Raw genomic sequence first — 26,578 nt, 5'->3', positions numbered from 1 at the left:
ACTCACCTTGGCCTTGCCTGTACTCTGCAGGATGTGAACCAGAGCACTGGCGACCTCCTCCTTGCCCTTGACGTTCAGGGCGGGCTCCAATACCGCACATAGCATCCGATAATGGTTGGTGACGTACTCAGCGAACTCCTTATACAGCTCCATGGGCAGTATGCTCATCGTCTGGTAACGCGCTTTCAGCCGCACCGCTGGGCAACCTCCTTTGCCCTTGCCCCCTGAGCCACCCCCAGAGCCCCCTCCCCCACCCGAGCCCCCCATACCCCCAGAGCCCCCGCTGCCCGTCGGCAGGGTCACAGGGTACCACTGCTCTGTGAAGTGGCGCCCGGCCAGAGTGGCCACAGGCACAGTCACCAGGCCGACATAGCCTGCCTTGTCCTTCTTGCGCTTTTTGTCCGAGTCACGGTATAGGTGCAGCCGCAGGGCCCGGACGGCTGGCAGGTTGTTGAACTCGAAGTGCTCACCCCAGAAAACGGTGTCCCCTGAGGCTGAGCGGGGCTTAGAGGTGGTGCGTGCATACAGCATGTCATCCAGGCAGAGCTCACAGTAGTACCGCTTCTTGGGAGGCAGCTCCCGGGCCTCTATGATCCACAGCTTCAATACGTTGTCTACCCGGCGGCTGTTGTCCTGGCAGGGTAGGGTGGGTGAAGGGGAAGGGCCAGAGAGCCAGAGACACCAAAAGAGGAGAGACAGTCAAAAACCCAGTCTCTGAGACCAGCAATCACAGAGTTGAGAAGATGTGTATGGAACTGGACCTTGTCTCCCTCAAATTCGGTCTACTCGGAACCTGGGAATGTGACCTGTTTTGGAAATATGGTCCTTGCAGATAAAATCACATTGACATGTGGTCAATACTGGATTAGGATGGATCCTAAATCCCATGACTGGGGTCTATGTGGAGAGGGAAATTTTGAGACCAGATACACACGGAAAGGAGAAGACCCAGTGAAGATGGAAGTAAAAATTTTGCAGATGGAGCTATAAGTTAAGGGATGCTGGAGACTGCTGGCAATCCCCAGACAGTATGAAGGGGAAGGGGAGGATTCTTCCTAGAGCTTCCAGAGGAGCAAGGCCTTGCCGACACCTTAATTTTTGACTTCTGGTCTCCTGACTACCAGAGAATAAATTTCTGTTATTTGAAGTAGCCTAGTTAGTGGGAGTTTGTTATAGCAGCCAGAGCAAATAGATATAGACTGAGCTCATACATCAGTTGATAGAATTCGTATTGGGAAAAGATTTTTTTTAAGTTATAATAATAAACCCAAAATATTAAGGTGGGATTTGAACAGGAGAACTGAGGAGTCTTTCAAAGACAATCAGAAGTTAATTGAAAAAAAAAAAGGCATAAATGCAAAAGGTGAGAATCTACAGTTAATGCAAAAAGGGCCTGGAGGCTGACAATGACCAGTGAGGTTTCAGTGTGAAAAGAGCCTGGTATCTGGACTCTGCAGCAGGGAAGATTGCAGCATCTTGGGTCTAGGTTTTAAGGAGGACATTGACAAACAAGGGTCTCCAGAGAGGAGCTCACTGGAAGCTGGGACACAGAGAACAGCAGACGGAACTGGGAGCATTTCTCCTGGGAAGAACACAGACTCACAGAATTTTTGAGCCAGAGGAACTTTAGAGATATTCTACTTCAACCCCACTCCTACCAGTTGTACAGAGAAGAAACCATGGTTTCGAGATTCAGCTATGTGACCAATCTGTGTGTGCTACAGAAACACTGCAAGCGGGGCTGGGCGCCCACCTGTCAGGGTATTAGGGGGACATCCCTGCTTGCAGGGAAGATGCACTGGAGGAAATTCCAGAGCCCTGTCAGCTCTCTATCTATGATTTCTATGGAAAGGAAACATCATAAGGCAGAAGAAAACAAAAAGAAACGGGGGGTCTCCTTCTACTCCTCCACCTGCCCCCCTCCCCTCTCGCCAAGGACCCCGGCCCCCTGGACATCACCCTGCCCATGCCATCTGGAGCCCCAGACACGCAGTACCTTGTTGGGCTTCACTGCCCGCTGCAGGTTCTCGATCCATTTGTCCCTTTCAGCGGCAGAACGACAGGCGAAGCATTTTGTTCCTGATGATGTTGTTACCTGAAGAGGGGTGCAGGGTCAGAGGGGCTCTAGAAGAGAGAGGACTCCCAGGGCTGGGATCACCCCACCATCTCTTCCTCCCGGCCCATTCCACCTTCCTCCCAGCCCCAGAGGCTTCTGTTTGCCTGACATCCCACCTCTGCCACCTTCTCCAGGCCTCTCTGCCTCTCCCTCCTGGACCCTGACCCTTGGGCCTGCCCCAGCCCCACACAGCCAGTACCTCAAAACAGAACTCCTGGCCCAGAATGGAGCTGTGCACTGGCTTGATAATGGAGTCTTCATCCAAGTTGAGCTCCAAGGCCTCGGCCGCGCTACTAGGACTCAGCAGGGACTCGTGAGAGTGCGACTCCTTAAAGCTCTGCATCAGCCGGGCCCTGGCAGGGTGGGGGTCCAGGAGGGGGGATCAGGGCCCAGCCTGCTTACAAACCCAGACGGCTGCATCACCAAGCAGGCTCTAGGAGGGACAGAGACCTGGGGAAAGCGCTCCTACACCCACTTCCCACAGACACAGAAACCCAGCCCGTACAGGGAAGGACACAAGGGGTGTGAGACAAAGCCCCTCCCCTCAGTCCACCACCTAAGGGGTTCTGAATACTGGGGACACCCAGAAGTATCTCAAGCCAGAAATGAAAAAAGTAAACAGGTGGGCTTTGGACAGTTCTAGATGGGACTTCTAGGTGATCACCCCCCTAAAAAACCCCACAGCTATGGGAGTCTTGATTCTTGGGAGTCAACAATTACAAGTACGAAGATGTTGGTCTGGGCCTGCCACATAGGTATGACCTAAAAACCACTTAATAAATCCAAGAATGAATGAGGTAAGAGAACACATTTTAGCAAAACTGAGGGAACGAATGAGGGAAAATAGTAAGAAACGCGAGAAGGCTGTGGGCAGAAAACTGAGAGCAGGAGCATGGGTCTGGAAACGAGGACTAGGGAGGAAGAGATGGGGAAAGGAGAAGACGAAGAGGGAAAGGGAAGAGTGGAGACAGGGCGGCAGGAGGTGAGCAGGGGCCCTGCAGCGCGGCTGAGGGCACAGAGGGCAAGCAGGGGGGAACTTGGGAGCACCCCTCAGGAGAGCAGAGGCCCACACGCTGAGGGGAGTGGAGGCCGGAGTCACAGGACCCAAGCTCTGGGAGCCAGCGAGGGGCTGAGGAGTAGAGAGCAGTGGGGAAGGGAGGGGGAGCTCGGGTGTGGGAGCCTCCGTGGAGCTATTTATAGCAGCCCCGTCATCTTGGGCTCCATTGCCGTCAGCGCGACGCTCCCCCGGCCCCCCGCCCCCGCGGCCAGGAATACCAGGCCCTCACCCCCTGCCGGCCCCAAATCCAGCTCCAAATCCAGCTCCGGGGACACGGAGGGGGAGGGGAAGGTGTGACTCACCTAGCCCAACTCCCTACCTGCCCTGCCTCAGGGGCGGCCAGACGGGGGGAAGGAAGGACAGGTTTCTCCCCTGGGAGGAACCGGGTGAGGGGGGATTCCAAAGAGGGACCCCAAGAAGCAGACCCCAGGAGCCCAGGAGCAAACGACGTTTCCTTCCAGCCCAGCCCTGGCGACGGTGCCCTCTGGCCTGTCTGCGGCCTTCCTCCTCAGGCTCAGTCCGTGATGAACCCTCCAGCCTCCCCCCCCCCGCCCCCCCCACTCCCCGTGCTGTGGACCTGCACACCTGTGCTGCCTGCCCTCCTCCACACGCTCCACATGCACCTGCCGCCCCGCCCCACCCCGCCCCCCCTTCCCTGGGACCCTCCACCCAGATCCCCCAGTCCCTCCCAGCCCACCACCCCTTCCCTGTCCTCTCCCGGGCTGTCACTCCATCTCTGTCCTTCTGTGCAGCTCCGTCCATCCCAGCCTGGAGACCATCCTTCCCCAGCCAGGAGAGCCCCTCCTTGGCTTCACCTTCATCCCCTTTCGGCCCGCTCCCGTTCCCCGCCCCCACTCCCCACCTCCTGCTGCCCCTCCATTCTGGCTTCTGCCCCATAACACCTCTCAGTCAATCTGAGGCCATCAAGCTCTGCACTCTGATAGCCCCCACAGAATGGGCAGTGGGCACTCCAGAGCCCCCTACTCTGCATCCAAATCATCCCACCCTGGTCCAGCCCACTTCAGACCCCATACCGGTCATGGTCAGCACTTCGGAAGCGAGGCAGGATCTGGCGGAAGCTGCTGGTCCGGTCAAGTTTGGGTTGTGACTTCGTGCGTTTGATGGAGCTTTTTAGCCTCCGGCTCAGGAAGCCTTGCTGGGTGGGGGGAAATGGGGATAGGGGTGGGCTGGGGTAGGGTCAGTTCCACCTGCTCACTGCTCAGCTGGTAAAGAGCCCCTGGATGAAGGCGGGATGGGGGGAAAGGGAAGTCTCCAGGGTGAGAAAAAGGGCACAGGAGCCCTGCTACCAGTTTGTCTTCCTTTGCTCCCACGGGTGCGAGTGCACACACAAACACACACACACACACCAGCCTAGAGAAGGTGGGAGGGCTGGTCTGAGAAGCAGGGGGGGCAGAGCCAGGAAGGGGGGAACCAAAGAGGTGGGGGGACACACGCACAGATTCTCTCTCCTGCCCCCTTTCTCACAGTCCAGGGGCTCCAGCTGGGACTGGCGGGGAGGGGACCAGCTGAGCCACATCTGGCAGGGCCTTCACTCACCGAGGGCCGGAAGGGTGCGGCGGGGGCGGCCTCCATGCTGTACTGCTTCCCCCCTGGGACACTCTTCCTCCTCGAGCGACCCAAGTGGTATTCTGGAGGGGAGGAGAGGGCCAGCAGGGACGTGGGAGGGGGTCACTGGAGCCCCGGGTCCACCCTGGCCCCAGCATATCAGCCCCCTCCCTCTGCCCCTCAGCTCCAGCCTCACCTACCCCCCGGGAAGCAGCAGGAAGAGCAGCGGCGGCTGAGAGGCTGGCGGCGGGAAGGAGGGGGCAAGGAACCTGAGCCGGAGCCCCCAGAAGGGGACGGGGTGGGGGGCCTCAGGCCCATGACTGGGGTTGGGGCTGGCAGTCAGCAAAGGGGCATGGCTGAGAGCATCAGTTAAACTCCAGGAATAAAGGACACCGAAGAGCCACAGCACCTAGGTTCTTGGTGCCCACACCCCCAGGAAGGGGTCAGCTGGGGGGGAAGTCGGGTTAAAGGTCATGGGCCAGAGGCAGGCTTTCCTCTTCTTTCAACTGGGCACATCTTCCCCCGCGACCCCACTCATGGAAGCCCTGTCTGTCTGGAGGGCCAGGACTGCCTCCCATGACCCCCTCCCTGGCCTGGAGGGGGAGGTCCTGGAAGGGACCTGTGCGGAGTGGAAGCGGAAGCAGCCTGGGGACAGCAAAGGGCAGGGGGGAGGGGAGAAGGGGCTGGCTCCACGTGCACTGCAGATGCAGGGAGTCAGAAGGGAAGGGGGAAGGGGAAGGGGAAAAACGCAGGGGAGCGGGGAGAATGGGCAGTGGGCACTCGGGAGACTCCCAAGTGAGGGCAGGGCGAAGAGGAGGAGGGGAGGTGAACGCGGAGGAAGCTCGGATGGCTCTGAGTCTGGAGGGGTGGCAGCTCGGAGGAGGGAAGCTGAGGCTCTGCTGCCAGGGAATTGAGAGGGGCTGAGGAGCTAGAGGAGAATGAAAGTGGGGGGATGCCAAGCTCGGGCTCCAGCTCCAGAATGGCTGCCCAGGCCTGGGCTCCCCCCTCAGCCCCACAGTCACCACTGCAGCCAATGGGGGGGCAGGTGCTGCATCAGGGGCGGGGCTACCATCTCCACAGCAACAAGAAGCTACAGGCTGGTGGGGGGGACCGGAAGAGCCGCCTGTTAACCCTCTAGCGTCCAAAACAAGGGAGGGCCAGGGCCACAGCCATAGCTTCACTGTCAGCTTCCTGAACTGCAAATCGCCTGCAAATTGCCCAGCTTCCCTATGCCTCTAAAACCCAGGTGTTAGGAGATCTACACACAAAAATGTGGATCCCATGACATGGAAACCCTTGTCAGTCCCTCAGCAACACATGTGTAGAGCACAGAAACATACACTGAGCTATGTCGGGAGGGGGACATATATACATGATAACCACAATACGAAAAATAAAGAGGAATCTAGGTGCTTATGAGACATGCAGAGAATGGTGAGGTGGCGGTGCCACAGGTCCACATCCTGAGGCCCTGGGGCCCACATACCCCACAGGACACATGCTTAGACATATGTGAGCACTGCAGCAGGGGAGTGCATACTTGACCCTGACACTCACGAGAGCTGCTGGTGTGGACCTGGGGCAGTTATGTAGGCAGCACATTACAGAAAAGGACATTTAACCCAGAGACCCACACAGGGCCCCCACACAGAGAGGGCCACTTTAACCTCTAAGACACATGCTTAAGTAAACCAAGATTCTGACTGCATCAAGGTACCCCCATACCCACAAAGCACAAGCATCCTTCATTCACAGGAAAAATACAACCACAACCATTCTATCTCAGGACAACCCCTTCTTCCCCAGCCCTTTCCTGACTCCAACACAGGAGTCCCTGTGTTGCTACCAGAATAAAGAAAAATCAAGGAACAAATGTATTAACTACCCTTCTGTTACACACTCAACAGTGCATCTAAGGGTTCAGGGTATTTCCTTCCTAAGTCTTTGCTTTTCTCAGGTCTGCTCGCCTCATTCTATGCCAAATAATGCAGTTCAGCCATTATGTTCATATAAAAGATCCTGTAATAAAGGCAGAAAGTCTAACTTCAAATCCACTAAAATTCTGCTTTAGAACTAAAGAATTAACAGAAGGAGAATGGATTTGCTAATTGGTTTGCTTGATTCGTGGAAGTAATATAATCTTACACATATAACTAAGTACTAAGAGGCACAAACTCATTTAAGTCAGACGTACACAGAGACCACATACGCATATGCTTACAAAGACCCTCACTGCCACAATGAAAAAAAACCAGAAACACAGGATATCCTGTTCTTAGTGCTGCATGCAGTGACATGTTCAGAACACATGCCACAGGCCCATGTCCACGCAGAGAGCAAACCTGAAAAGCACACACCGAGATCCTGGGCCTCCGTGTCCCATCCCTGCACGATGTATACACGCATGCACACGCATAACAGCCACCTACACAGACCCGTAACACAGGCATTGTGCACACACCCACACATGTACACACCCTGTATACACACACAATTGCACTCACTCACACACACAGCAAGGGCTTGCATTCCCACCTCTCCAACCTCTCTAATCTTGCCATCACCCACAGAATCTCCCCATATCCTCCAATCGCCCAAACTGCTAACCTTCCCTTTGGCCTTTCTTCCCCGTCACACCCCGCTGGCAGCTCTCAAGGGGAGCCCCGGAGGAAGGCTGCCAAAGCAGGTGGAGGAACAGAGCTGGAGAGGAACGGACACCTCTACCAGCAGGTCCTGCTGTGCCAGGCCTCACTGGGAGCCGGCCTCTAGGATGGCCTCTCCTGAGCCAGCCAAGCCCGATCCTACAGGCCCACACAAGCCCCAGGCCTAGCCGCCACTCTCCTCTCAGCGATCGCTTCATGGGAAGGCCTGACTCTCTTGCCCCTGCGCTGCCCCCCCACTCCCAGGCCCCTTCTCCACCAGCTCCAGCCAGTTCCCCACCTTCTCTCTCCTCTCTTCTCAACCTGACACCACCAAGTCCCACCTGCCCAAATCGTCTTCAGCCATTCCCTCTCCTCGCCAAGCCTCTCTCAGTCCTCCTCTCCCCCAACTCCCCGCTTTTCGTCTTTACCCCACTCTTTCCCTTTTCAGCTAGCTTTCCTATCCTCACTCCCTAACGGAGCAGGGGCTCACACCTGCTAGCCCAAAGGTGTTTCATACATGGTAGGATTCCAAAGAATACACTCACACACACTTACTCTCTCCCCCCACTTGCATACCACCCACATCCAGACACACCCTGGACACCCATGCTGGGACTGACACAGATCCCCAGGCCAATGATGGAACACACATGCAAAGACACACACCTGCCACCAGGGACACAGAAATCCTCCTCATGCAGCCACACATCCCCACACACAGGAGACTGACAGAAGGCGAGCCCCAGCCAGGGACATGCATTCTCAGGGTCAGAGGTGACAGGGACCAGTACGGCCAAGTGCTGCCCCCCAAGCCGGGGCAGCCAGCAAAGCCTTAGGTGGGAAGCAAGCCGAGGGCAGGACAGGTTGCAAAAGGCTGGCTGCACATGTGCACGCGAGGAATGGGCCCCGTGTGCACATGGCACTAACACACAGGAGACACAAGCCTGGACACCGACACACACGCGGACACCAGGGCTGCCGCCTCCACCGAGGGGCTCCAAGACCACCCTACACCGGCCGCCCCCGCGCGCTCCGGAGACTGGTCCTACGAGGCCAGTTTCCGACCCCCCGCCTCCGCTGCCCCCCGCCAGTTACCATAACTCCCCCCACTCGGCAGATGCAGCGAGAACATGCGGAGGGAGCAGCCGCCGCCGCCGCCGCCGCCGCCGCGGCCTCCCCACCCCCGCCCCGCGCCCACGCACACGCGCGCCCCCTCGAGCGCGGCGCCCCCCCACGCGCTCCTCGTCCGCCCGGCCCGCCCTTACCTCGCACCGCCCCCCGGAGGGTCGGGAGGGGGGCTCCCCGGCGGGGGAGGGGCGGGTGCGGCAGGAGAGGGGGCGGCGCGGCCCGGCTCGCGCCACCCGGCGCGGTGGGGGCGGCGGCGGGGCCCGGGACGGCCGGGACGGCCGCGCGGTGACGGCCGCGGGAACGGCTCCCTCCGCCGCCGCTCCCGCCGCTGCCGCCGTTGCCCGGGCCCCGCCGCCGTTGCTAGGCGACCGCTGCTGCCGTGGCCGCCTCTGTCACGAGCCCCGTCGCCCGGAGACAGAGCGAGAGAGATGCGGGAGGGGGGCAAAGGGACCCCCAAAACCAACCGGGCCTCCCACCATCCCTTCCTGAGCTGGACCCCCCATCGAAACCACGGAGGGAATGAGGGGCGGCGGCTCCACCCAGGAGAGGAGGAGCCCTGAATGCCGATGCCCCTTGAAGGTCCGGCGACCTCTCCTGGGCTCGAGAGTCCACAGCCTCTACACAGACCTCGGACCCAGGCCCCCAGGGTCCCAAAACTTCTAGGTTCCTTGCACATTCTCCACTCCCTTTACACACTCCACGTCCCCCTGAGAACCCCAAACGTTCACCAGCCAGCAACTCTTTCACTAAACACTCCCCCCAAATATATATATCCCTGGACCCCCTCCCAGCCCTTACTGAACTTCCAACACAAACTCCTCCACACACCATCCCCAGTTCCAAACATACATGAGTGCCCTCCTCCCTAACACACAAGAGACCCACACGAGAGACCCCAGACCCTGAGGAGTGACAGTAAGAAGATAGAAGGGGAATATGTGGGCAGAGACGCCCACCACCAGATATATAACAAACATGCTCCATGAGCATGTGACCATTCTGGGCTGGACACACAGGTATGCACACATGGACACAAACCTTTCCCAGGCATGGACATGACTGACTCTCTCTTTCACACACACACACACAGATGTGACAGACATCACACACATTCTCTATACACATTCCACCACCACCAGCAGCACCACCTGGCTTTGCCTCACAGAAATGTGCTACCCACACGCCCCCATGGTCACAAGTTTCCATGACAATGACACACACCCCTGGCCAGCGATCCACCCAGGGTCCCAGAACTGGCCCCCAAGAGCAGTAAGGCCTGAGCCTATCAGAGAGGGCTGAAGGGAGCCAAAGGATGGAGACAGGCCACTAGCTCTACGGAAGAGAAACTGGAAGCCTGGATCCCTGAGGGGAGGGGGGATGCTGGTAGAATAAAGGGGTCACCAGGGATTGAGGGGATGAAGGACCTGGACCCTTGGTCCTGGAAGGGGGACACAGTGGTAGGGGGCAGTGACAAGGGGGTTTCTGGGGGCTGAGGGCGTCTCTCTGCACCTTGGCTGCAGATCTCTGTTCTCTGCCTTCATCTCCCCTCACTGTTCCCATGGAAACCTTTTAAGCGAACTTCTCAGGAAGACAAAAATCTTTTTTTAAATGACTAAAGAGGGGGGTGGATGGGGGGGGCAGAAAGAGGGAGGGAGGGGAAGAGACAGATGGAGAGAGGGAGAGTTGGAGAGACAGACGGAGCACATAGCTCCACAGACAGACAGAAAGGAGATGAGATGGGGGTCTGACGGAGTTCCACCGAGAACACAGGGGAGAGGCAGACGACCCAAGAGCGACAGAGAAAATAAGAGAAATCAGGGAGGAAAGCAGAAGAGGGTGACAGAATTGCAGAAAAATAAAAACAGCTGATGAGAAAAAGAAAAGGGGGCAAGAGGGAGGGTCCCCAGGCCAGAAGGTCTGGGAGAAGAATCAGGAGCGTGGGGGGTGGGGCAGAGGTCTGGGGGCAGGGCGGGAACTAGGTCATTCTCTCCAAGATCCCAGACCCAGGCCAGGGAGGGGCAGGGGCAGCCACACTCGGACAGGAAGCGAAAGATCTAAGCAGACTATTTTTACAAGCACCGGGGAAACAGTCAAACTTCGCTGCTGGAGAGGAAAAAGAGAGCGAAACAGCGAGGACCGCTGAGGCCTCTCACCCACAGCCTGCGTCCCGCTCAGACCCCAGACGAGGGCGCCGGCTCTGCTCGGGCTCCCACACGGTGCGAGACTTCGTCTCCGCCCCCTCCCGGCCCCGGACGCCCCCTCCCCTGCACCCAGGCCCCCGCAGCCCCCTCCCCGCGCCTGTTCGGGGTACGAGAGCCTGCTCGGCCGCCGTACCATGCTCGCCGTGGGGCCGCCCCTCCACCGGCACGGAGACCGTGCGTCTCAGCAGTTTGTTGCGACTGGACTCGCTCCTCCGGTCCCGGATCAGAAGGGGGTGTATCTAGGGGATGCGGTGGAGGGGGGGCGTCAGACCTCGCGGGCCCAGGCCGTCCCTCTTCTTTCTCTTCCCCACCAGAGGAGGCTGAGCCTCCCTTCCCACCAGTCTGACCACCTGCCCCCGCCCCTCCGTACTCTTTTTAGGTGTCTCGGGGTGAGTGGATTTCTCATTGCTTTCTCTCTCCGAGTCTGCTTATCCCCTCCCGTCCCACCCTCCTCTTTTCTTCCACCATGTCTTTTGAAACACCCTCCAGGGAATCCCCGCAACCACTCTGGTCTTTGCTGCTCCCCAAATCCACTTTCCCCTTGACCTTCAGTTCCTCCATTCTCCCTGTTCTCCTCCCAACCTCCCACCGCCCTCACCCCCTTCCCTCCCTCCGTGGCTGTCATGGGGGTAGCAGAAGCTGCATTTATAATCAGGATCCACAGCTTGTCTCCCTCCCACGGCCAGGCTTGCGGCCAGAATGGGACCCAATCTCCCCACCCCCTTGAGGGCCTGGTCACCTCCCCCCCACCTTTCATCGCCTTCCATGGCCACCCCTTCAGCCTAGCTCACCTCGCTTTAGCCATTACCTCTCCCTAAGCCTCATCCCCAAGTCTCCCTGGCCACCTCCTTCCTAACCTTCCCCTCTCCACCCCACCAATCTCCACCCCTTCAAGAACCACCCACCCCACTAGTCCCAGCCTGGGCTCCACAACCCAGCCAATTCCAGTTCCCTGTGGCCCTGCACACTGCCATTCCAGGCCCCCCTCCACACCCTTCCTACCTCAGTTTCTAGCCACCAGTCCTCTGGACCTGTCTGTCCCCATCTCTCTCATTCCTTCATTCTCCCACCCACTGTCCAACCTCTTCATTCTCACAGTCTCCAGTTTCCCCCATTCATCCTACAGACCCCAAACGCTTGGCCACGACTAGTGACCATTCAAATTGGCCCCCAGTGCCTAACACTTGGACTCCCCAAAGCACCCTTCCCTTGAGTCACCATGTCCTCCCTGGATGAGGCTTCAACTTGACTCTGTGCCTGGGAAGCTCTCTACGCAGGCCTCTCTCCACACTCACTTGCCCCCCAGATTCCTCGAAACTCTGGTTAACCTCAACTCCAGTTCTAACCCTGCCTCACTACACCCTTCCCGACAGCTTTTGGGACATATCTCTCACCACCTCTCTGGTCTTGCAGGTTATCCTATCACTCTCTAAAGCTTACCTAAGTCACCCCCACCGCCTGAATCACACCTCTGGGGATCCATTCTTCAGAGTCACATCTTCTGTTTCCTCCGATGGATGCTCTACTGCTGACCTGACTCCAAAACCAGAACCCACACTCCCCTGGATCTCTAATCATACTGCATGGCTGCCACCTCCAAGGATGCTCTGTTCATTTCACATCTTCCAATTTGGCTGGTCCTTGCCTCTATCCCACTCTGACTCCTTTAGACAACTTCCCATATTCCCAGTTCCCCTCACCCCCCAGGTATCTCTTCCCTCATATTCCTTCCCCGTGTCCCTGGCGAAAGCCCTCTCAGCATCTCTCTAAACCCTGATCTCAGGCTTCCCTGTCTTCACCACCATCGAGGCCCAGACCTACTGCTCTCCATCATCTCTCCTTGTACCCTGCAGCCCCTTCCCAGTTCCCTCAGAGACCCCACTCTGAGTCCATGGACTCTGCCCCATGCCAGGGAAAGGATGGGGAGTGGTCAGTGATGAGGCTTGCTCAGTATGGAGAGAGGAGAGGGAGCTGTTCCCTCCAAAGTGATCCGTGTCTTCACCCTCCTCCAAGCCCTTTTGTTTCCATTTCTTAGCCTAACCTATCCCACAATAGGAGCAGGGTGAAAACAGAAGGCACCCCCAAATCTTTAGAACCATAGCTCCTCCCCATCACTGCACATGGCCCTCAAAGACCCCCCTGGCCAAGGGAAAGAACCCCTGCCCCTTCTGACGTCTCAACCAAGTCTCAAGGCCACCCTCCTCCCACCACTTGCCAGTATCTTTCCCTTTGCCATCTCTGTGTCTCACGTCCCTTTGCAAATGAGGATTCTCCCATCCTTCTCTCACATTTTCCCATGCGACCCAGAGGTCTCTTCCCAGCCTTCCCACCCTGCTCACCTCGTCCTCATCCAGCATGAGAAGCTGGTTCCCCGAGATGATGCAGAACCGAGGGTTCCAACCAGGACGATCATACGGGGAGTGAACGTATTGGGTTCGGTGCATAGGGGGTCCCCGTACATCTAGGGGGCAGAGATACACAGAAACCGTAAGGGAAGCTCTATGCGTTCAGGGGACAGAAGAGTCCATAAAGGGGAACAAGGGGCCCCCACCCACCTTAAGGAGATCATAGAAGGGGGTGAGGCCCCTGAAAACTATAGAGGAACAGAAGATAAGCTTCTCTGGCTGGGGCGGTGGGAGCTGAGGGGCTCAGTAGACTTGGCAGAAGAAAATACAGAGGAGTGGTTCAAAGGGGAATGATATCCTGACAGAGTATGAGTTTGGAGGCAGAGAAAGGGGGAGGAGCTCTCCACCCACTTCTGAAAACTCAAAAGGCTGAGGGTCCAGCAAAACTGGCGGAAGAAAAATACAAGAAGGTCGGTGGCAAGTGTCTGGGAAGAGGAAGGGCAACCAGATAGCTGCAGGAGACAAGGATTTGGAAGGTGGCCCCACCCATCTGCAAGAGAGTAAGGAAGCCTACAGAGCTGTGGGAAGAAGGATGGGGATGTAGGAACATTTGGGTCGTGAGACTAAAAGCTAAATGTCTAGAAAAGAAAGGGAGTGAGGAACTGACTTATTCCCAGGGTCAGAATCCTGAGAGGGCCTCCTCTCCTGCCTCTCTGCTTTCCTTCACTCCCTCCTCCCCAGCCCAACTCTGCTTTATCCTTCAGGGAAAGAGCTGCTTCTGCTGGTAGGAGAGGAAGGATGGGTCTTGTTGGTATCTGGCTGTGGAAGGGTTGGGGACTGAGGAGGCAGGAAATATGCCCTTGTTTGCATGAATACTGAGTTGATCTCTTCCCCTACTCCATGCCCAGAGGTCAAAGATTCAATACTGTCCCCTATCCCACCTCCCCAGTCTCCATGGACAGGATGGAAGCCAACTCCTCAAGTAGGAACCTCCCCAAGGCACCGTGAGAAGCCTGAGGAAGGAAGAGGGGAGGGAAGAATGAAAGACCCAGGCCTGTGACATAGAGGCTGGGGATGGGGACAAAACTTCCACAAGTAGTAGACTAAGGGTCGCCCCTCCCCTGATTCTGCTGTTCTTCCACACCCCTGTGTGTGCAAAGTGCCTCTCCTTTAAACCCCAGTGCTACACACCATCACAGCGGCATAGTGGGCAGGCCCTCTAGAAGTCAGAGAGATCAAATTGATGACATCAGCGTGATAGAAAAGAAGCTTAAGGAATGAGGGTGACAGAGAGTTTAGAGGCAAAAAGATCAAATCCCCTTACCTTTCCAGGATAATTAATCATGGGAATATTGCAGGAAAAGAACTGGCCAGTGAACTTCATTCCAACTAAAAGCTATGAGTAGCAGAGTGTTAAAAAATCTAGCCCCTGTCTGTAAACATGGTTCAAATTTACCCAATCTGCAGGTCAGAGACAGAGGTGAACTCCCTGAACACAGGTATGTAAAAACCCCAATCCTCTTGAAACTCTGTCAGTGCCACCTCAGAGACATACCCTTTAGATAAAGAGATCACCAAAACTCTGAGACTCTGAGACTGCAGATACTGCAGGAAACATGCCCACTGCAGTCAGACCCCGAGGACTCCCAGAGGGGACATCTGTTGATTCACATCATCATTATAGGAGGGACTGGGTCAGACAGCAGCCACAGGGAGGACAGTTAGACTTCAGGGGACACCCTCCTCCTGGGAGTGGGGAAGGACACGGGGAACTTCACTTAGGAGCAACTCTGGAATACACACATACACAAACACTGCCTGGACGCAGGATGATTCTGGGAGGCAGATGCAAGAGACAGAAGGACGCAGTTAAGAAAGGGGAAAGGTTTGCTAGGATGAACACTTCCATGGGGCTCAGATGGGGATCTCTTGTAGGTCCTGTTCCAACTGTCAAAACTGGTGTCTTTGCTCCCCAAATCTCCAACAGCCCAGGAAGGAGAGGAGACGAGAGAAGAGGAATGGGTGATAAGAGATGGGGTCTTAGGGGAAAGTAAGTAGGCACAGACTTGTGATAAGATAGGGAATGGGGTGGGGAAGAAGGGATGGGGTGGAGAAGAAATAACAAGAATGGATCTAAGGGAGTAAGAGTCAGAGATGATGGTAAATCTTTAGGGACAAGGGAATACACCAGAAGGGCCCAAAGGAAGTGAGGGGGACATAATAGGGACATTAAGACGAGGGGGCCAAGAAGGAGGGGGTGGAGAGGTGGTAGAGATATAAAGGACTACCAGGCGGAAGAGAGGGAGAGAGAGAAGGGGCACCAGAGCAGGGACTGATACAGGGGAAGGACAGAAGGGGGACTCATATAAGGAACGGACACCATATGTGGGGAAAGATATAGGTGGTGGACACCAGAGGGAGGGGGAATGGAAATAAGGACTGGAGGTGGGGGAGGGGTGAAAGTGGTGAAGTGAAGGAAGTGGATAAGCCCCCAGGGATTATGTTTCAATGCTCAAGGGCCTTAATGAGGGCCTGAGTCTGGGGCCGGGTCTTAATCTGCCCCTACTACCAGCACTCAGTTTTACTTGTATTGCCCCCCTCCCCACCAATAAACACATACCTAATTTGGCCCTCCCCCTGCCCTGGTCTCTCCTCCCCCAAACCCATTCCCCATTCTCTCTCCTCTCTTCCCTCCATCTGGACCCTCCATTCCCCGCCACCCCCCCTACTGCCTCCCTCTCTCTCCATCTGGCCCCCTCTCTTCTCCCTCCATCTCCTGTCTTTTTCTACCCCCTACCATACTCTGAGACCCCACCAGATCCTAGCCCTCATCTTCTTGGCTGCTATTTTCACCCCTATGTTTTAATTTTCTTCATTTTCCCCTCCTAGTCCCTCTCCTAAGACTCTGTCATTCTATTTCCTTGATATTTTCCTCATCTCTCAGCTCCCACCTCCAAATTATTTCTGCAGCTCTTCCCCCAACCCTACCCTTCTATCTTCCCACCTTCTCTGGCGATCTCTTTTCCCTTCATCGTTTCCCCCTCAGCCCCCTTCAAGGCCTGTTTCTTGGCCCCTCCGGTCCCTATTTACCCCTATCCTCCAATCCCTCCTTCCCCATTGCTCCCATCCCTGCCTTCCGAGTCCTCCTCTCTCCTTCCATTTCAGCTGCTCCCCTCCCTGGCCCCAGTTCTGCCCAGCCCCCCCCCCGCCCCTCCCCCCTTCTCCCCCCCAACTGGTCCTCCCCCTCCCCTCACCACCGTACCTCTGAAGGGGGCATAGGACATCGCGGGGATGCTCCCCCGATGGATGGAGGCGCGAGACCTGCTCATCAGGCCTGGGGGGGAGGGGGCGGGGGGGCCGGGGGAGAAAGAGAAGAGAGAAAGAGGGGGAGAGAGAGGGGGAGAAGGAGGAGGAGGTGGAGGAGGAGGAGGAGAGAGGAGGAGAGAGGAGCGGAGAGAGGCAGAGAGGTGGAGAGAGAGGAGGAGGAGGAGAAGAGGAGCCAACGGCAGCAGCGGCAGCCGGGAGAGAGAGAGAGAGAGAGAGAGGGGGGCGGGGGAGCGAGCGAGAGGAGAGCAGGAGGAGGAGGAGAGAGAGTCCCTGCAGCCCCCACCCCTACTCAGTGAGAGCCAAGGAGGGAGAGACCCCGACTCAAAAACTCTCCCGACAGAAAGAGAACGGTTCTAAAGATGCAGACCCCAGACCCTGATATGGGGAGGCTCCAGACCCACAAAGATACCTTGCCACCTGGGGGTGGGGGGGTGGCGCAGGGGATAATCTGAGGCACAAACCCTAAGCCTAGAGGAAAAGAGGCCCCAATCTCAGAAAACAGACCCCAGACCACCCCCCCAGATGGGTCAAAGGTCAAAATCTGAGCATTCAGTCTCAAAAAGCTTCTTCATAGCTACAGAAATCTTAAGACACCAGACTTAAACAGTGATTTCAGGGACTGAGATCTAAGACCTAGACTCAAAGGAAAAGATGAGACCAGATTCAGAAAGAATCCAGACCTGAAATTAGGTCTTTGAGAACTCAGACCCACTGAGAGATATCAGAGACCCCAGACTTAGATCTCAGAGAAAAGAAACTGCAGACTCAGAGGCTGATAACTCAAAGACACAGAAACTCCAGACCTTGGTTGGCGGGGTGGGGGGCAAAAGAGACACTCTGCTAGCCCAGAGATGAACTCAGAGACCCCAAACACATAAAAAAGAAATTTTAATACTTCAGAGAGAGGGTGATTGCAGACCCAGAAACCTCCCCCCGCAAACAAAAAACAAGGACATTCAGTCCCATAAAAGATACGGATACTAAAAGACCCCATAGAGATCCCTCAGAGACAAACTCCAGAGACAGAGATCTCAGGGAGACCTCCAACCCAGAGTGGTAGGTATGAGAGAACTCAGCCTGGGAAATGCCCAGTTATACCCATCCAGCAGACCAGAGACCCCAGACCCAGGAAGGAGGGGGAATACTAGGTAGGGAAAGTGGCAGAGCCTTTTTCTCCCTGCCTCCTCTCACCTATTTCTCCTCTCATTGGCCCCTCCATTTTTGGGTCACAGGATGTGCTTGGGCCCCAGGGAGGTTATGTAGGGCAGGTCCTGGCTCCTAGGGGGATGGGTTAAGGGAAGGAGACCCAAGGCTGAGAGGTAGACCAGACCCAGAGAGTGAAATAGGAAGGGGTAAGGGATAAAAGGACCATCACTACTTCCTGGTGTCTTCTTCATACCCCCAACCTGCAACCCTCCTGTCCCCCACCCCCTCTATCGATTCACAAGTCTGCCTGCAGTTTTGGGGCTTCAGTTAAGGCTGAGGCGCCCCATTTTAATCACTGTCTATCCCACTTACAGGGTCCTACTCCGTTCTTTTAAAATGCATCTTTCCACCTAGCCGTGGTCTTGCCATGCCCTGCCTGCCTAATCACTTCCTCCTATAACCAGAGACAGATGGTTTCTCAGATTATACTTGTGCATTCCCCAACTCAAGAATCTGTCAGTCCTAACCAAAATGGCAGGGGGCGCTCTCTTCACCACCCCCCCACCCCCCACCCCGGCCCTGAGGTTCAATCTCCTAAGACCCTGGCATTCCTTAAGGCCTCAGGAACAGGGCTGTTACTAGGCACATTCCGGGGTTTAAGGATGAGCCCCGACTCCACAACCTGACGCATAGATTCTGCGGGGTCTCCAGCCCCCCTTTCCCAGCGCTAGGGCTCTCATCATGTGGCCTGCGGGGCTGCCCCGCGATTGGTCTCTTCGCGTAGTTCATTGAGGTACCGCTGCCTGAGGCGACCCGCCCCCTCACGTGACAGTGGAACGCCGCTGCGGCTCGCCTCAGCCTGCAATTGGCCGTTTCCGGTTTACACGGAAATGGGCGCTCCATTTCCGTGCACGTCTGCAGATCCAGGTGTTGATTGGTTGGATCCTTCTTCGCCACTCCCGCCCCCGGAGGCGGGACAAACCGGGCCACGTGGGAGCAAGGATTGGCTGGCTTTGGAGGTTAGGGTTGTCCGGCTTCTACTGTCACGTGGTCTGCGCTGTTTTCTTATCACGTGGCTGCTGCCCAGGTAAGAAGAGGCCGCTCTTCCTGGCTTTGGGGTTCTTTCTCCGCGTAACGTGTGGTCTCTGATATTCAACCCTCCTCCCAGCATAGGCTGCATGAGGCGGGGGCGGGCTCCCACATTCCTGCTCGGCGGAGGGGTGAGTGACCGGCCCCGCCCCTTCCGGTCCTCGAAGCTTTGCCCATGACCCGTACCCCAAAACCCAGATGTTGGCCTCCGAGGAGAGAGTGAAAACTGAGTATTTTGCCTTAAATTTTCCAAGCTTCTCTTGGTTTCAGGAATATTTTCCTTCGGGATGCAGAAGAGGGAGGGCCTGAGTGTTTATGCAAGCGAAGTGTTCCGGGGTGCAGTTTTGCTGGGGTGTTTATACGACCCCGAATCCACCCCCTGCCCTTAGGCCGCTCTGCTCCTGTCGCTGTTTTGGATGCCGACACTGCTGCCTGCAGCCTCTCGCCTTCTGTTGCTACCCCGAGCCCTGCTGTCCATGGCTTCAGGAAGTCCCCCGGCCCAGCCCTCGTCGGCCTCGGGCTCCGCCTATGTCCCCGGCTCGGTCTCTGCGGCCTTTGTCACCTGCCCCAACGAGAAGGTCGCCAAGGAGATCGCCAGGTGGGGACTTCAGTGTGAAGCGAGGAAAGGTGCTTATGAAGGGAGAGTTGGGGGAGCGCCTCCCGCTGCTTCCCGCCTGTCTCTGGGAATTTTTGCCAGTGCAAAAATCGGGTCATGGGGCCTTTAAACGGTGCTCTCTCTTCACCTTCAGGGCTGTGGTGGAGAAGCGCCTAGCAGCCTGCGTCAACCTTGTCCCTCAGATTACATCCATGTGAGTCAATTAGGGGTTGGAGGGTTAACCTAACTCAAAGGGCTGACTGGTAGTCTTTTACCTTGAGGGAAATCTTTGCTCCCACAACACTCTCTCCCTGACCTTTTCAGCTATGAGTGGAAAGGAAAGATTGAAGAGGACAGTGAAGTGCTGATGGTGAGAAATGTTTCCTACCTGACAAAAACTTAATTCCCTGACCATTTACTTTGACCCCTTATCCCTCATCCCAGATCCTGGAATCAAGTTCACCCCCTGATTCAGCCATGTTTATCTTCACCCCTCAGATGATCAAAACCCAAAGTTCCTTGGTTCCAGCTCTGACGGATTTTGTTCGGTGAGAACTCTGACGTGGGTAGAGGTGAGGGTGTAAACTGTGGGGTGAGCTTTCCTGGGCAGTCTGAGGGGATGGACTCCTTTGGGTAAGTCTTTGATCCCCTATCGTTTCCACAGGTCTGTGCACCCTTATGAAGTGGCTGAGGTGATTGCATTGCCTGTGGAGCAGGGGAACTTCCCGTACCTGCAGTGGGTGCGCCAGGTTACAGAGTCGGTTCCTGACTCCAGTACAGCCCCGCTGTGATGAACCTTTGTTCTTGCCATGGTTTCCCTCATAAATATCAACACTCCTACCTTGTGATGACTGGACTCTTAATAAATCCCATTTTTAGTTCTCTCTTCCATTTTCTTTTTTCTTTGTCAAAAAGTGAATTTGGTTGGGAAGATCAGAAGTGCTTCTAGTCCCTTTCTTCTCGTTTTTTGGAATGACTCAGGGCTGCTTAGTTTGTTTATTTATCTTTATTTCAATGATACAGAGCCCAGGATCTGTTCTCCTCCCCTCCTCAGTCTCCGTCCCCAGGGGTTAAATAATTTTAAAAAATATTTAAAAAGCTGTAACAAAATAACATCAAAGGAAATGAGGGAATGGTTGAGGGGAAGGGTCAGGAACCGTGAAGGGAGTAGAGGAGAGTGAGCCTCTTCCCCAACCCCCAACCTGGATTCCAGCCTGGACAGTAGGGGGACATACCCCTCCTAGTGCCCCAGGTACATCCCAGCTGTAGGTGAGGTCAGAGGTCAGGGTATGAAAGTGCCGGTGTGTGTCAATGGGCAGTTGGGCAGAGGCAGGCTGTTCAGAAGATGCCCCCACCTCCCCACTCAACCAGGTACTGCACAGAGCCATCAGGCCGCACTCTCCGAGCAAGGACCCGGACAGGATCCCCACGGGACAGGTAGCCGACCCCACCTCGGACTCCACCCCCAGCCCCAGGAGACAAACTACGGCACAGGGGAGAAGGGGGTGCTGAGCGTCTGGGAACACCTGGGGAGGGGGCTGGGACTGAGGAAGATGAGGCAGTCATCGAGTGGGGGGCACTTTTAGGGAGGTCTGTGGGGAAACCAATGTGAAGTTCCAGGGGTGACCTAGGTAAAGAAAGCAACTGTCAGTCCAGATGGAGATAAAGACTGACCAGAAACGGAGGCCGTGTGGGGATCAGAGGAACAACAACAAAAATGTTTAAGAGACCAAGGAAGTTAAGAGTACAGAAGTATCACAGGTAAAGGAGTAAAATCTCACCTGTCTGGGGGTTCACCATCCCCAGAGGTCCCTGCGGTGCTGGCAGAGGGGTGGAAGGAAGCGAACATCCGGATGGGACTGCTGGGTTGGGAAGGAAGAAAGTCAGGACCCAAAGCAGGGGAATAGGACCCTCTCCCCCTGGGAAGGGCAGAGCGCAAACACTATCCTCAGGGAACCCGGCTCTAGAATACTGGGGAGCAGACACTGGTTCTCGAAGTCTCTAGGTAAAGAAGTGGGCAGCCAAAGGGGAGAGGGAAAAGAATATTGGGTGAGGAAATCCAGAAGCTTGTAGGCAACTGGAAGAGAGGTTCCAAGGGAGTGTGTCTGGTTGGAGGGAGGAGGCGCACTGACCTGGGCAGGCAGCGGGCATCTGTGGGCCGGAAGTTGTAGCCGCTGCTGCCCTGGTAACTCTGGTTAGGGCTGGAGGGTGGTGGAGACACTGAGGCCTAGAAGGAGCAAAGGACTGAGAGATCATCCTTGATTCCTTCCCACACCACCATCTGCCCACGGGTGCCCCTGCCCCTGTACCTGCAGTGCCCTTTGCAGACGAGCCCGCTCCCTCTGCTCCTGGGGCTCGGGCTGGTTGCGCACTGCTGAGGGTGGCCCCAGCTCCTCCATTTTCCCCTTCTGCCTCCTCCTCAGGGGCTCTGGCTCCGGCCTCCGGCGCTTCCCCAGGGGACGTGAGACCCCTCCCCCAGGGCCCTGCCCTGAAGGGAAGCTGTAAGAGGCCTCCTTATCCCCCCAGCCCCCTCCCGGACACCCCAGAGACCTCCCTGTCTCCATACATGCACCCTGAGAACTTCCCCATGCCCCCTGGACCAGTGACCTGGTGGGGGCTCCGTCTCCAGGAGGGGGCTCCACAGGGGGAGGGATCCGAGCATGGAGACCAAACAAGCATTTCCTCTTCTTAATCTCCCTCCCTGAAATGAAACTGGGATGAGGAGAGAAATGATACAGGGTCAGTGCTGGAGAAAAGGGACCCTCCTGTGCTGTCAGTCCTCAGAGGGCATCTTCCAGGTGGGCTGCAGCCCCTCCCTCTCAGGCTGCGTCTCCACATCTCCATCTCCTCCTGAGCCTCCCTCCGACTCACCGGTCCTTGTGGCTGTTGAGAGCGGAGAGGAGCTTGGAAGACCGTTCTCCCTTGGGGGTTTCTGAGAGCTAGGGGAGGGGATAGGAAATGGGGTCAGGAGAGCAGTGATTCCCTCCCCCATTTTTCCACATCTCCCTGGCCCACCCTGACCCCCAGAGGTTCACCACCCCTTACCTCTCCAAGGAGCAAACTGTCCCAATTCTCAGAGGTGAAGGGGAGGATCTCACGGTCAAAATCAAAGTATTTTTTCTTACAGCAAACACTGAGATGGTACAAGACAAGATGTGCCACATCCACCCTGGAGAAACACTGACTTGTCAAGGTGGTGGAAGCATTACAAGACAGGGGGCAGGCAGGGGTGTCCCCCAGGTAGGGGGCTGGGGCCTGTAAAGTGAAAAACTAGGGGTACGGAAAGAGGAGTGATGCTGAGGTCGTGCCCCATATCCAGCTCACCAGCGAAGCTGTAGCCTCCGGACCTTCTCAGGGCCCCCCCGACACACACAGCACTCAAACTCATAGAACCTGGACATAGACAAGAGGAAGAGAATACACCTTTTACAGGAAACTACACCTGCCCACGGGGGAGGGAGGGGTGTTCCGAGCAAGGATGGAGCTAACCGGTAAGCAAGGCTTCAGAGGTCAGGAAGACACCTGGTCTGGGATGGGGGGCAGAGCTCCTGGAGGGTCTGCCCAGGCTCACCTGTCCCCGTAAAGGAGGGGCTTGCTCAGACACTGGGTGCAGGCCTCATGGAACCACTGCAGGCAGCTCCGGCACTGCAGCATCTTCAGGTTCCACCTGAAGGGAAACGGGACCAGTGACCCCCAGACACGCCCTCCTTAACTGCCCCAAACCCTGCTCACCACTCTCCCGCCCCTTCAGCACTCCCGCCACCCTGCCAATTCTCCTTTGTTCCCACCCCCATCACTTGTTCCCTAACCCCCGCCCCTCACTACTCACTCCCCAGGGCCACCACAGTAACAGTAGCTCTGCTGCCGGTTGCTCAGATGCCCAGCGTCCCAGTCCAACCCCTTCAGTCCATACGGCAGGGAGAGCTTCATGCCCAGCATGGCCCGGGCATAGGGGCCCTTCTTCAGCGCACCCCCCCTCTGCAGGTGGAACAGACAGGTGGCCTCAGAGGTGGGGGAAGGAAGGGTTCAGGAGAGGCTGGGGGTGGGAGGTCCCACAGGAAGGGGCCCTTACCTTGGTGGCGATGGCAAAAACGCACTGGCGGCAGACCCAGGATGCGCCCTCTCCCTCTCCAGGGGCTGGGGCCCTTGGAACGTGGCAGTCCTGGTGATAAGCTAAATAATGAGAATATTGACAGTAGACCACTTATTGCATTGCATACCTGTGTGCGCTACATATTGGGACAAAAGTCTTACCCCATCTCATTTTGTTCTTGACCATGGTCCTGCTGGGTGGGCGTATTACCTTTATTTTAAAAGCAGGTGAGGCAGCTGTGATTCTTAGAAGTTTAGGGACTTGCCCAAGGTCAAATGGTTAGAAAAAGCCGTACTGGAACTACCCTCTGCCTGCATTTGGGGCTTCCTTGATAGCTCAGTTGGTAAAGAACACCTGCAATGCAGGAGACCCCGGTTCGATTCCTGGGTCAGGAAGTTCCCCTGGAGAAGGGATAGGCTACCCACTCCAGTATTCGTGGGCTTCCCTTGTGGCTCAGCTAGTAAAGATTCCGCCTGCAATGTGGGGAACCTGGGTTTGATCCCTGGGTGGGGAAGATTCCCTGGAAAAGGGAAAGAGTACCCATTCTAGTATCCTGGCCTGGAGAATTCCATGGACTGTACGGTTCATGAGGTCACAAAGAGTCAGACACAACTGAGAGACTTTTGCTCATTCACACCCTCTGCCCGCAGAGCTCATACATCCTATCCCAAGGCCGCCTCTCCCTGTGCTGGAAGGGAGTGAGGTTACAGGCTTGTGGAGACTGGCCAGAGCAGTAGCTTGGGGACTCAGACCAGGACAGACAGTATCAGGACCAGTGCTGGAGGGAAGGGTCAGAGGCACCCTGGCAGACCTAGGGCAAGCTAGGCCATTCAGGTGTCCTGCCCTCTCACCCACCATGGCGACACTTCTCACAGCTGACCAGCCGGTTCCCAGGGACCACAGTCTCAGAGCGACATACACAGCAGAGGAGTTCCTCCCCAGGGAGCGCCGCTGTGAGAGAACAGAGTGTCAGAGGGCCTGGCCTCCAGCCCCTTTCTGTCCCCCATGCCAGGCTTGTTTTCCACTGGATCCAATCTCAGGCTTCTCACCAGGGCTAATGTCTTTCCATAGAACCAGAAACTGGGAATCATCTTCAAACTGAACCAGACACACCTCCCGAGCACTGTCCACCTGGAATGGGTGAGCACAGAAGATGGAACAGAAATCAGACTAGATAAGGGGAATGAGAAAATGTGACAGGTCAGAGGTCTTACCTTTTTGATGGTCCCCAAGTATAGCAGCCCATCTGTCCATCTGGCCAGCACATCTTGACCCTCCCAAAGTCGAGGCCGGGGGCCTGAGGTGGGAGCAGGGGAAGCTGGGTCCCAAAGTGGGGGGGCACCAGAGCGGCTCAGCCGGGGGGGCTGTGCCATTGCATCCTGGGGGGGGCCTAGTTAGAGGTGAGACGGTAGGAGAAAGTTACGAATATTGAGAAACCAGCCCCCATTTTCTTTGCCTGTTTTTCTGTCAAAGACTTGAGCAGGTGTGCCCAACCTCCATTTCCCTGAGACACCTGGGTAGGAAACCCCTGGGCACCCCTTCCGGCCTTCCTGACTCCAGCTCTCCCAACAGTCACCACTGGTTCTTTTCTCCCCACCGTCCCCCCACCCCACCAACCTAGTTCTCTAGTTTCCCAGCTGCCAGAGCTCCCCTGGGACGTTGTATCCCGGCCTTGAGATTTTAGCAGAAACGATGGTTGCAGAGGCAAAGATTGCCACTCAGTTTCTGCTGTCACCTTCTACCGCTGTTTACAGAGGGATTACAATTGGGGTGCTGTTTCCCAGAGATGTGTTTCGGGAGCTTTTTCTGGAGATGTTTTCGAGTGGAAAAGGTTGCCTCCTGGGCCCCCGTGTCTCATTCAGAACAATCATCTTGGTGCTAGGTTATGTCAGGTCACCCTCAAATTCGGGGCTCCCTGCCCCCGGGTTAGATAACTTCCCTGAGTGCCCCGGGAGGGGGGCGTGTCCCAGTCCGGGTCTCTTCTCCCCAGGACCGCGAGTCCGAGAGGGGACTTGAGTCGGCCCAGCCCGACCCGCCGCCTGGGCGGCGCGGCTCTCCCGCCCGCGCCCTGCGCGCCGACCCCCGGCTCCCTGCCCCCCCACGGGCGCCTCCCGCCGCCTCCTTACCAGTGACAGCTGGGGCCGCTGGGAGCCGGGCAGAGGCAAACGTGGGAGACTGAGGTGAAACCCCCGCGCGGGGAGGGCACGGCTGGGCGTCGGGGGGGCGTGCAGGCAGAGACCGGGGGGTCCCCAGGCCCAGCCCCTCCGTCCCGGCGGCTCTGGGGCGTATGACGCAGCAGCCAAAGCAGCGGCAGCGGCAGGAGGAGGCGGCGGGGGGAAGGAGGGGAGGGGAGGGGAGGGACAAACCGGCTCGGGGGGAGGGGGGAGGGAGGGGAGGGCCGGGGGGAAGGAGGAGCCGGGGGGGGCGGGCACCTCCTCACCCCACCTCCCTCACGGCCAGCGGGCCTGGAGGGCGCGGAGCGAGGGGGAGCGTCTCCGCGGATGGGGCGGGCGGGCTCTCGGACCCGGCGGGAGAGGGAATCCCCGCAGCCCCTTCCTCCGGAGGGAGGCCTGCCCTCGGGGCAGGAGGGAATCCCCCGCTAGGCCGCCGGCCGGGCCGCCGCCCCGCGCCACATCCGTTAACTGCCCCGGGCCCCGCAGGGTCACTCCGGGCCCCGCCCCGCGCTCTAGTTCACGACCCCGCCCTCCATTCACCCGTCCCATGGCCCCCGCCCCGCGGGCCCCGCCCCCTCCCGCCTTTGCCCCGGCCCCGCCCTCCCCGGAGCTAGTTGCCCCAACCCCCGCCCACTGTCGCCGCGCCTCTGCGCACGCGCGACCCCTCCCGCGCGCGCGGCACCTGGGAAGACCCAGCCCTCCTCTGACGGGGCGGCGGCCCTCGGCGGTTGGCGCGAGGGAGTTAGCCCATGCGCCCCGCCCCGCGCGGCCAAGGCGGGTGCACCGACTAGGAGAGCTCGGACCGAGGCGGTGACGCCGCCGAGAGCCAGCCAATGGCGGCGGGCGGAGCTAGCCCCGGCGGTTCGAAAGGGAAGGAAGAGAAAGAGCGGGAGGAGAGAGCCCGCAGCTTGTGGGCGGGCGCGGCGGCCCCACCCCGGACTCGGGCTCCCACCTTCCCGCACTCACCGAGTTCCTGCCCCGGGCGAGGGTGGCCTGTGGCGGAGGAAGCGGAACTAGTGACTGAAGACCTGGTGCGCACACCCCCCAGAAAGTGGATAGGGACGGGAGAGGGGCAGGGGGCTACCCTGACTCTGGAGTG

The 26,578-nt window shown here is 57.3% G+C and overlaps 3 protein-coding genes across 47 annotated transcripts in view; 1 reads left to right on the top strand and 2 right to left on the bottom strand.

Annotated features, from left to right (window-relative positions):
• Positions 1-16,586, bottom strand: part of SYNGAP1 (synaptic Ras GTPase activating protein 1) — a 30,089-nt gene extending 13,503 nt beyond the window's left edge. For 15 of the 26 annotated variants that reach the window (XR_015152978.1, XR_015152977.1, XR_015152979.1 and 12 more), the window contains exons 1-7: positions 11,081-11,654; positions 10,844-10,949; positions 4,731-4,822; positions 4,208-4,329; positions 2,316-2,469; positions 1,997-2,095; positions 7-633 (exon numbers count right to left, since the gene is read on the bottom strand). Coding sequence is in view for 15 of the 26 variants with exons in the window: in XM_086371146.1 (XP_086227272.1) it covers positions 7-633; positions 1,997-2,095; positions 2,316-2,469; positions 4,208-4,329; positions 4,731-4,822; positions 10,844-10,949; positions 11,081-11,467 (1,587 nt within the window). In the remaining 11 variants the exon portion in view is untranslated. Of the gene's footprint in view, positions 1-6; positions 634-1,996; positions 2,096-2,315; positions 2,470-4,207; positions 4,330-4,730; positions 4,823-4,935; positions 5,904-8,476; positions 8,566-8,646; positions 8,797-10,662; positions 10,728-10,843; positions 10,950-11,080; positions 11,655-13,049; positions 13,172-14,379; positions 14,452-16,317 lie in introns of those variants that run through there. The other 11 variants (XM_086371152.1, XM_086371153.1, XM_086371157.1 and 8 more) reach the window with 9 other exon arrangements.
• Positions 16,587-18,057: 1,471 nt separating this feature from the next.
• CUTA (cutA divalent cation tolerance homolog) lies at positions 18,058-20,098 on the top strand. Of its 12 annotated transcripts, none has more exons than XR_015152992.1 (7): positions 18,144-18,615; positions 18,697-18,748; positions 19,007-19,244; positions 19,367-19,426; positions 19,537-19,582; positions 19,711-19,760; positions 19,877-20,098. XR_015152992.1 is itself a non-coding variant. In XM_086371186.1 (7 exons), the coding sequence occupies exons 1-7, from the start codon at positions 18,419-18,421 to the stop codon at positions 20,001-20,003; spliced, it is 741 nt and encodes a 246-aa protein (XP_086227312.1). In that variant the 5' UTR covers positions 18,144-18,418; the 3' UTR covers positions 20,004-20,098. The 12 variants fall into 12 exon arrangements, 7 of the variants coding, with proteins under 7 accessions (XP_086227316.1, XP_086227312.1, XP_086227313.1 ...); XR_015152993.1 differs by having other exon boundaries at positions 19,711-19,784; XM_086371186.1 differs by having other exon boundaries at positions 19,007-19,215.
• Positions 20,099-20,203: 105 nt separating this feature from the next.
• Positions 20,204-25,633, bottom strand: PHF1 (PHD finger protein 1). 9 transcript variants are annotated; one of them, XM_086371182.1, is made up of 16 exons: positions 25,432-25,633; positions 24,520-24,695; positions 24,355-24,436; positions 24,161-24,256; positions 23,516-23,659; positions 23,285-23,385; positions 23,042-23,190; positions 22,784-22,879; positions 22,537-22,605; positions 22,258-22,381; positions 22,084-22,151; positions 21,820-21,924; positions 21,522-21,711; positions 21,345-21,439; positions 20,994-21,074; positions 20,204-20,839 (listed from the first exon to the last, which is right to left on the bottom strand). In XM_086371182.1, the coding sequence occupies exons 7-16, from the start codon at positions 23,149-23,151 to the stop codon at positions 20,551-20,553; spliced, it is 1,227 nt and encodes a 408-aa protein (XP_086227308.1). In that variant the 5' UTR covers positions 23,152-23,190; positions 23,285-23,385; positions 23,516-23,659; positions 24,161-24,256; positions 24,355-24,436; positions 24,520-24,695; positions 25,432-25,633; the 3' UTR covers positions 20,204-20,550. The 9 variants fall into 9 exon arrangements, 7 of the variants coding, with proteins under 7 accessions (XP_086227308.1, XP_086227309.1, XP_086227306.1 ...); XM_086371183.1 differs by having other exon boundaries at positions 20,994-21,071; XR_015152988.1 differs by lacking the exon at positions 23,516-23,659 and having other exon boundaries at positions 21,522-21,700.
• Positions 25,634-26,578: the final 945 nt, after the last annotated feature.

Source organism: Bos grunniens, chromosome 23 (assembly GCF_055505025.1).
Source record: "Bos grunniens cultivar Pamir isolate PY7600 chromosome 23, Bosgru_T2T1.0, whole genome shotgun sequence".
NCBI lineage: Eukaryota > Metazoa > Chordata > Mammalia > Artiodactyla > Bovidae > Bos > Bos grunniens.
Note: the sequence above shows the minus strand (reverse complement) of the source record. Positions and strands in the feature narration are given on the sequence as shown.